Source organism: Podarcis raffonei, chromosome 12 (genome assembly GCF_027172205.1).
Source record: "Podarcis raffonei isolate rPodRaf1 chromosome 12, rPodRaf1.pri, whole genome shotgun sequence".
NCBI classification, from domain to species: Eukaryota; Metazoa; Chordata; class Lepidosauria; order Squamata; family Lacertidae; genus Podarcis; species Podarcis raffonei.
In genome coordinates, this window is record NC_070613.1 from 35,756,103 (window position 1) to 35,766,027 (window position 9,925).

The following is a 9,925-nucleotide window of genomic DNA, read 5'->3' on the forward strand; positions in this document are numbered from 1 at the left end:
GAGATATCTGAGAGTGTCGGCCACATTCTCATTAAACCAGTGCTTAGTTTTGTATTCTCTATGTTTTGACAGAATGAAACACATTCTAATGTTCATAGTCACTGGGAACAGGGCAATATTCTCCACTACAACGGAAGGCAGCAGGCTTAGGGGGTGCAGGGGAGGCCACATGGCACACCACATATGGCTATCTCCACCAACATCTGGTCACCACTCCCCATCCCCTAGCGGTGGAGGTTAGTCCATTCTGGCAAATGGGGCACTGCCCCACCAACCTTAGTCTACCCTCAGCCAGTCTCCACCTGCCTGATTTCTTGGTTATGCAACCAGTCAGGTGATGGCATTGACTCTCATTGGCTCTGGCGCCACCTAATGTTGGTCCTCCTACTTTCTGCCCTACAAGTCCAACCCCTGACCACTACCTGCCAGCATTTGATTCCTGAGGTGGCCAATGATAGAGATACTTTCCTTTTGGTACTTATGGGGGACAATTATGACAATTTCAATCAAAACCATGGTGGGTGAGGAAAGAGTTGAAGCTCCCCTCCCCATGTACCTGGCCCTGATGAAAAGTAGGGCTCCCACACTTAAAAAGCCAAAAACTGAGATTATTAGCAGTGACACAGTGCAGTATGTTGTTTAGTTTGGCCCTGATTTATACATGAACGTAACCGCAGTACAATCCTGCAGGTGTCTGGACTCACTTTACAACCGCCAGCTCTTCATTGATTCATCTCTAACTTCTTGGCCTAAGTCTAACAAGAGTATTGTGTTTTGTTCTTTTGAAAAATTAAAGGGCTTAGGCACCAACACACAACTTGTGTGAGAAACAAAGAAGGTTGGGAGCTCCTGCAGCTTCCTGAAATCCATTCCTGTAGGTTTGATTTATTCCAGTCCTTCCCCCACCTTTCTCCCCAGTTCATGAATAATATATATGCATGGATAATAAATAATCGACAGATAGCCATCCTTGTGTGTGTTACCTGCCTAGAATTTGCTTGCAGCTTCACTTACTAGGCAGTGATTATTTCCTTGGCTCCTATGCTATAAAACCAAAGAGAAATTTGCATTGCACAGCATCATGTCATTCAGACCCCCCATTTATTTATTTATTTTTGAGGATTTCTTCATCCACAGGAATCAGGAAAAAAATTCCAATCCTTTTGTACATTTTCTTCTGCACAGCTTTTATAGAAGCAAGCCCCAAACCTGTTTATTTCCGCAACACTTTTCAGCCACTTGATTTCTTGTCGTGACATTTTTTATTTTGCTGACACTGTTTTCAGCTACATACAATACTACTATATGCTATTTACAATTGACACCAATGGTACAGAGTACAAGAGAGATTGAAACCCGCAGCACAGCTATGGAAACAAACTAGTACAACAGCCACCATCACCAGTCTACAAATGCCTCTTGATGGAAATCATGATTTGAAGACTGGTGGCTTTTAAAAAAATTGCCCCATTTCTTTCTCTTCCGTTGTATCGCCTTTTAGAATGGAAATTCACCCAGAGCCTTCCAAAGTCTTGCCTCTTCATCATCAGATTCCCTTTTCATATTATTGTGTAAATGGCCAAATCTGAAAAGAAAGAATCAACCATGAATGATTCAGCGGCACCAATGATTCAAATGTGGATGGATGTAAAGGAGAGAGCCCTTCACCACCCTCTGGATCATTCTTCAAATTAAATGTGCTTTTCAAGGGTACCATTCAAATGCTTTAAAGAAAACAATCCTCTCCACCACCCCATTCCAAAAATGTGTTTTGAATTGTAGGAAATGTCTAATTATTATTTTTGGGTTTTGGTGATGGAGAATGGAGAATGGATGATGGAGAATTGATAGAGAATGGCTGAAATATAATGCAGGAGAATTTTTCGGCACAACTCTAGAGCTTGACTTTGGAGAGGAAAGATCATTTTTTATCAAATGCAGAGAGGATGCTTCTAGAGTCGCCTCATTGCTTTAAAAATATTACATCTCTCTCCATCATACTTTCCTCCTTCAAGTTCAGACGGCAGGTCCGTTAAGATTTTCTCAAGCCACAAAGGACATACTTGGACTTCTAGGGAATATTTTATTAACATTGACCTGGCAAATTCATAATGGTATATTATTACATCAGTTCAGATTGGTAATGAGGTTGGGATTAGAAGTTATTTATTGAATGAATAACACATAGAGCAGCTTTCTATGACCTGGTTCCCTTCAGCTGTTTTGGACTGTTTTGGATCATGGACACACAATCTGTGGCTGGTGGGAAGTGTTCTTCAGATCATGGAAGGCTGCCACAGAGCGTTCAGCACTTGAATAAAACAATGGATTTAAATTTATTTACTTGTTATTGCCTTGGTCAGGGTCTTTGGCCACTTGGGGCAGACTGAAGAGAAGTGACGTCCCAAATCTCTGTGGCAAGTTGGCGGGAGAGTGGAAGGAACTTTGAACCGAAGGAGCTCTCTCAGATCTTTGTGACAAAGGAAGGGTGTGCCGAGCAAGGCTTCCGGCAGACGCCCTTCCAAACCGGAGAGGCAGGTTTGCTGCAGGCTTGATGCTTCTCTCTTCCTGAAAGTTTCTGCCAAACCTCAGGGGCAAATTCGCAGCTGAGTTGGGCACCTTCTTTGTGGTGGGTGTCCTCATCTTAATGATGTTCTTCAGCCCCCAATCCTCCAGTTCTTCAAGGTTCAGGCTTCTCTGATTTTCTTCTATGATGTCTTCACTAGACTAAAAGGGGAAAAAACAATAACACAACTTCAAGGCGATAAATATACTGGTTACATGCTGATAATTAAGTGTGATTCTGATTAGGCTTTGGCCCTCTCCAAGTCTTGACTCTCTGCCAGTCCCAGATTTTTCTGTGGAGAGTGAGAACACTTCAAGAGTAGTTGGGGAAGTGGGAGTCAAATATAGTGGTACCTCGGTTTACAAACTTAATCCCTTCCGGAAGTCTGTTCTTAAACCAAAACCGTTCTTAAACCGAGGTGCTCTTTCCCTAATGAGGCCTCCCGCCACTGGTGCCCTTCCACCATTCAGCTTCTGTTCTTAGACCGAGGTAAAGTTCTCAAAACAAGACACTATTTCTGGTTTTGCGGAGTTTGTAAACCAAATCGTTCTTAAACCGGACTGTTCTTAAACTGAGGTATCACTGTACTCAATTCATTCTGATTCAATACCTTCAGATTGGCTGTGCACTTACCCCGGTGTGGGCTAATATCCTTGGCTTTATTACCAATCCACTTTTCTACTTTAATCCTTAATATATATTTTTAAAAAATAGCCAACTGGCTGGAACTGGCCAGATTTTTTGTCACAGACACCAGGAAGGTGAAACCATCCTGCTAAGTAATGTCTGATGGATAATTTCTACCTTGATGACTAACATCCAAGATGGAGCTTATTTTCCAGGAGAGAAAAGCAGGAGGTTATGATTTATTAAATAAGAAACAGGCAAATAAATGCAGACTCTCATTTTATTGAGATGTCCTGGAACTCACAAAAAGAAGTATCTCACAAGAACCTGGAGAAATATTAATTTGGGGACAACTGGAAATAACAATAAAGGAAGAGTCATATTAGACTGATTGAGTGTCAGAACTGGAGATGCTGGAGGCCTACAAAGGGAATTTGAAGTAGTACCATTAGCAGATGGCAGAATGCTGCATACCACTTACAGCTAGGAGCTATTCTGGAGTGTATCTGCTAAACATTGGAAATAACTGTATTCTATTTAATTGACAGATACAAGAGAAGAAGTACCTCTTTTTTCTCTTTCTTTTTTCTTACTTAGTTTTTGATAGTATTTTATTAATATTAAATAACATAACTTATAAGCATGATATGAATGAAGATACATAAAGAGAGAAGATTGGTAGAAGAGATTTGTGGGAGAGGCAGAATAGACTGGTTTTTCTCAGGGTGTGAGGTTGCAAAAGATGGGAGCTGTCTTAGGTGGGAGCTGGGAAGACATGGATCTCTGTTTGTGAACTGAAGATGAAGATAGAAGGGTGTTAAAAATATATATAATTGTGTTGTGTGTGTGTGTGTGCGGCAGCAGAAGGCCCCATTAGCTAAAGTGGTACCTCAGGTTAAGAACAATTTCAGGTTAAGAACAGACCTCCAGAACAAATTAAGTTCTTAACCCGAGGTACAATTCTTGGAGGGGCACAATTTTCTGATTCGCCTCAGGTGCCAAAATGCCTTGGGCCGGCCCTGATTGATCCACACATATGCTGTTTCAACATTTTCTCTGTCAACCTCTTTTGCCAACAAAGGTCCGTATAGTTAAAGCCATGGTTTGGTTTCCCCTGTAGTGATGTATGGAAGTGAGAACTGGACCATAACGAAGGCTGATCGCTGAAGAATTGATGCTTTTGAATTATGGTGCTGGAGGAGACTCTTGAGAGTCCTATGGACTGCAAGAAGATCAAACGCTTCCATTCTTAAGGAAATTAGCCCTGAGTGCTCACTGGAAGGACAGATCGTGAAGCTGAGGCTCCAATACTTTGGCCATCTCATGAGAAGAGAATACTCCCTGGAAAAGACCCTGATGTTGGGAAAGATGGAGGGCACAAGGAGAAGGAGACGACAGAGGACAAGATGGTTGGACAGTGTTCTCGAAGCTACCAACATGAGTCTGACCAAACTGCGGGAGGCAGTGGAAGACAGGAGTGCCTGGCGTGCTCTGGTCCATGGGGTCACGAAGAGTCGGACACGACTAAACGACTAAACAACAACAGCAGTGCAAACACAGTTCTTAAAGGATAATATTATGTTAGTAAATTTCTTACCTCGGAATAGTTATCATCACTGTATTCTTCTCTGCTCTGCAAGCTGGTCATTACCAATTCATCACGGCAGAAGGTCTTTGAGGCTAAAAGCAAACATGTAGCTAAAGTAAATAAGATTAATCTGTTCATTTGAAATAATTTTCAGTTCTCCTAGATGGTATTTACATCAGAGATCCAAATCTGGACAGCAGAAAAAGTGGCATCTTTTTATACTATCAGGCAACCAAAAAAATAATAATCTTACCATGACACCGATTCCAAACATCTACATTTTAATATGAATTAGAAATGTGATGTTAATTATGTATGGGAAGTATGCAGAGAATTTGCTTTGTGAACTTGTTTAAACAAAAGTGTTTCTGGTCAAGAAATGCAGATGGCATTACCAAATATTTCCCTTGCCTATTAAAGAGCTTTAATTAGGGCTACAATAATCTGGAGCAGGACCTTATGCTTAATTACCACGTTTGAAACAAAACCACTCTGTTCTTGCATCAGCCTCAGTCATCGGTGCTTGAAAATGAAATGTCGGTGCATGCCATTCTCCCAGGTCTGTGGGAGTTTGTTTCTTCTTAGAGGTGCACCATTGGAAACAGACTGCCTAAACTGGGTTGTTGGGAACAGTAGCTCTGTGAGCAGTAAACTTCACTGCCCAAAATTCTTTGAGGATGGAAATGTGTTTTGAATGTGCTTTAAAGGTGTAGTTTGCCGTTCTGGATTCCACCCTGGGCATTATTAAACACTTCTATAGCAATTGCATTTGTTACATTTATAGGTAAAGGTAAGGTAAAGATACGTTTACATTTATAGAGCACCTTTATCTTCCAAGGATCTCAAGGTGATGTACAGTGGTACCTCGGGTTACATATGCTTCAGGTTACAGACTCCACTAACCCAGAAATAGTGCTTCAGGTTAAGAACTTTGCTTCAGGATGAGAACAGAAATTGTGCTCCGGCGGTGGGGCAGCAGCAGGAGGCCCCATTAGCTAAAGTGGTGCTTCAGGTTAAGAACAGTTTCAGGTTAAGAACGGACCTTTGGAACGAATTAAGAACTTAACCCGAGGTACCACTGTACATGGTTCTCCTCCTCTCCATTTCATCCTTGCAACAACCTTGTGAGGTAGGTCAAGGTAAAGGACTCCTGGATGGTTAAGTCCAGTCAAATGTGACTATGGGGTTGCGGTGCTCATCTCACTTTTCAGCCGGTGTTTGTCCACAGACAGCTTTCTGGGTCATGTGGCCAGCATGATTAAACCACTTCTGTTGCAACAGAACACTGTGACGGAAACCAGAGCACACAGAAGCACCGTTTACCTTCCTGCTGCAGCGGTACCTATTTATCTACTTGCACTGCTGTGCTTTCGAACTGCTAGGTTGGCAGGATCTGGGAGAGAGCAACGGGAGCCCACCCATTGCAGGGATTTGAACTGCCGACCTTCTGATCAGCAAGCCCAAGAGGCTCAGTGGTTTAGACCACAGCGCCATCCACATCCCCTCCTGTGAGGCAGGTTAGGCTAAGAGATGGTAAGTGGACCAGGGTCACCCAGTGAGTTTCATGGCTGAGTAGGGATTCAATCCCTGCTCCCCCAGGTCCTATCCCAACACTCTGTCCAACTGTTACATATTTGAAACTGTTTTGCAGGATATTGTATCCTCTGTAAGATTACTTCCTAATATATAATTTATTGTGTTTTATTAAATAAGAAGTGTAATGATATCTGAGCTCAAAACCTGACGGATATTAAACAAATTCTTCTTTATTTGACTACTGTGCAACAAGTGGCAATATCTGTTTGATGATGTCAGCTGCATTGAAGGACAACTTTCTACTCCCATGTAGGTTCCATTGCAATGAATGGGGACCATGCAGGAAACGCAAACGCTGTGATGAACTCTTGGCCTGGAGGAATGCATGCTTTCATATTAAATGGCATGAAAATCTGATCAGTAGTAATGAAAAGAGCAACTTTGTCTTCTAAGCGAATCCGTCAGTGTGCCGTAAATCACTTGATTCCAGCGGAAGAGCAGGTTTTAATATTGTTCATTGCATTTCATATAATAATATAATGATAAATCCTTATTCATTATTAACAGCGCATTGTGCAAAAAGGATATGCATTACATGACTCATGTCACCAATAAGTATCGAAGGATTTCCATAAAGATGAATAATTCATTGCATATTCATTTTGCCCCAGTATGTAATGACCTATTTTATGGCTCATTTTGAAATAGCATGATTTAAAAATGCATACATTTTTTCATTGAAGAATTGGCCCAGTCATTTTTCATACATTCTATGTATGCAGCCTTCTTACTGAACTGTGTTTGATATTTCTTTGGTCTTAAAAATGCAGCTCTACGTAAAAGTTCAAGCAGATGTTAACAGTTATGGTAGTATCCTGATATGGTTATGGATGGAGGAATCATTTGCATGGACAGGCAGAGACCCCCCCAACCACAGGAGTCTCTGGGAGTTTTGCATCACTTTCACACCTACATATGTCATCCTATTTCTGTGTCAATCTGTGTTTTTTGTTTGCTTAAGATGCATGAAAATTCATATTTAAATATGTACCTAAATCCTATGTTTGAATGTATTTTCTCTCAAAAGACACCTTTCTAAATATATTTTATCTTAAAATACACAGTTTTATACACACTGTGGTATGTGGTTTGAGTCAAGAACCGTATCTCAAAGTTTGGAGAAATACAATGGAAACCTGTGATCCGATTTGCATGTACGTGAAAATTCAGAATTTGCAAATTTCAGAATATGTGCAAATTCAGAATTTACGAACAATATATTGCAGAGAGGCAGGGAGAACCTCCTGCAAGAGTTTGGCAAGCTGTCTGCCATGCAGAATTCACAGTAGTGTGTGGAGGAGTGTCTGGGGTTCCTATGAATTGTCATAGTCCCATTGCTGAGCGACAGCATGTGAAACTCGGTCGAGTGTGAGGCCAGACAACCAGAAGAGAAGAGTCTCTTGAGATACACTTGGCAGAGTCAGCATATGAAGTTAAGTCTGCTCTGAGGGTTCTGATGTAATCTGATGATTACAAATCCTAGGGTCCAGATGTAGAGCAAGACATCTGACTGCTGCTGAAAGCTCTTTTTAAGAAGGCTGAAGCCGGCTGGTTCTCCTCTTTGTCCTTGAAGGCTGATCAGCTGCAGGTGGAGTCACACCTCTTTCTCCCCCTTCAGGCTGTTGATAGCTAAAACAAAGCTGACTCCTGGGCCCATGACATGAATCTGGACTGTGTAGACCAGGGTGGGGATCGTCTGGTCAGTCTTCTCAGGGCCACATGCTGGTGGGTGGGTGGGGGAAGAGTCAAAAGTGGGCAAAGCAACAAATGCCCAACAAAAGCAGGCTACACTCACGCAGCAGGCAAGAAGAAGAAGAAGAGGAGGAGGAGGAGGAGTTTGGATTTGATATCCCACTTTATCACTACCCGAAAGAGTCTCAAAGCGGCTAACATTCTCCTTTCCCTTCCTCCCCCACAAAAAACACTTTGTGGGGTGAGTGAGGCTGAGAGACTTCAAAGAAGTGTGACTAGCCCAAGGTCACCCAGCAGCTGCATGTAGAGGAGTGGAGACGCGAACCCGGTTCACCAGATTACGAGTCCACCGCTCTTAACCACCACACCATGCTGTCTCTTTCTCACCAAGCAAGAGTCATGATCACAAGACACATTTCATCCAGCCAAAAACTCTCAAGGAAGACAGGAAGCAGGGGCAGTGAGGGGTGTGGCCTGGGGGTAAATCCTGAGGACCATATAGAGAGGCTTAGAAGGCAGCCTTTGGTGCTTGGGTGTTGACTAGCAGGCTTTGTCTCTCGTAGACCAAGTTATCGGATACTGTCGGGGACTGGGCAGAGGAGGAATGGTGGAGACCACCTCCCTATCCTGACGCTTCCAGGGAGGAGGAAGAGGAAGACAGTATAGATTTACAACAGCGGTTTGAGGGAGGTCGCAGCTCAGAGGCAGGTGAGGGGGAAAGTTGGGAAATCATGGGAGAGCCAAAGCAACATGTTGTCATTTGAAAGCATTCCAGACCCTCCATCTCGCAGAACCTGGCAAGCCTTAAAAGTAGGAGAGCAAAGAGCTCAAAGACAGAGGGCACATAGCAGCACCCATAGAAGCGACAAATGAGAAAGTGGGAGCGTCAGGGGTGGAGATTCAGTCGGGACAACGCCATTATCCAAGAGGCTGGGTTCTATAGCCTCTCTCTGTAAAGTCTGAAATAAAAAAGGACTGTAAGACACTTTCCCTTGTCTTTATACTTTCCTGGGCAATCAGACGGGAGCTGCTGACAGCATCCTGACAGGTACTGGGGCAGCAGGGCAAATTTAGCAAATTGCAATGGGGCAGCTTTGGGCAGTTTTGGGTCATAGATGGGGTTGACAGTGTCTGGGTCATTTCTCCCATGATATTGCAGAAGCAGGGCACTGGCCATCTAAATGGCGCCCTTATTTTGAAGTTTTGACCCTGCTCAGACACCATTCTGTTTTCCCATGATTTGGGGGAGCCTGGATCTCAGGGAACGGATGATACAGAGCCTTATAAAGTGGAGTTGTTGAGAAGAGCAATGGCTAAGCACAACTGGAGTTTCGTTTCACAGTCTGTATGAGCATGCTAGGGATGCGGGTGGCGCTGTGGGTTAAACTACAGAGCCTAGGGCTTGCCGATCAGAAGGTTCGTGGTTCGAATCCCCGCGACGGGGTGAGCTCCCGTTGCTCTGTCCCAGCTCCTGCCAACCTAGCAGTTCGAAAGCACCTCAAAGTGCAAGTAGATAAATAGGTACCACTCCGGTGGGAAGGTAAACAGTGTTTCCGTGCGCTGCTCTGGTTCACCAGTAGCAGCTTAGTCATGCTGGCCACATGACCCGGAAGCTGTCTGCGGACAAATGCCAGCTCCCTCGGCCAGTAAAGTGAGATGAGCGCCGCAACCCCAGAGTCGGCCACGACTGGACCTAACGGTCAGGGGTCCCTTTACCTTTTACCTTTATGAGCATGCTACAGGTTTAGCTATGCCATTCAGGCTTGCCACATGATATTTGGAGCGTTTATCTTTAAGACCAATTTTGTTTGTATATTTAATAAATAGTTACCATATTGCATAAAAATTGTCTGGTC

At 43.3% G+C, this 9,925-nt stretch overlaps 1 protein-coding gene across 1 annotated transcript; it reads right to left on the reverse strand.

The window, feature by feature from the left end:
* Positions 1–1,243: 1,243 nt before the first annotated feature.
* NPVF (neuropeptide VF precursor) lies at positions 1,244–4,954 on the reverse strand. The gene is made up of 3 exons (XM_053410019.1): positions 4,791–4,954; positions 2,345–2,727; positions 1,244–1,585 (listed from the first exon to the last, which is right to left on the reverse strand). The coding sequence occupies exons 1-3, from the start codon at positions 4,917–4,919 to the stop codon at positions 1,498–1,500; spliced, it is 600 nt and encodes a 199-aa protein (XP_053265994.1). The 5' UTR covers positions 4,920–4,954; the 3' UTR covers positions 1,244–1,497.
* Between the last annotated feature and the right edge of the window lie 4,971 nt (positions 4,955–9,925).

Coding starts and splice junctions, on each gene's coding strand:
- NPVF (XM_053410019.1), bottom strand. CDS start 4,919: ATGAACAGATTAATCTTATTTACTTTAGCTACATGTTTGCTTTTAGCC. Junction 2,728..4,790: donor GTGATGATAACTATTCCGAG/GTAAGAAATTTA, acceptor TTCCCCTTTTAG/TCTAGTGAAGACATCATAGA. Junction 1,586..2,344: donor CCTGACCAAGGCAATAACAA/GTAAATAAATTT, acceptor CTTTCTTTTCAG/ATTTGGCCATTTACACAATA.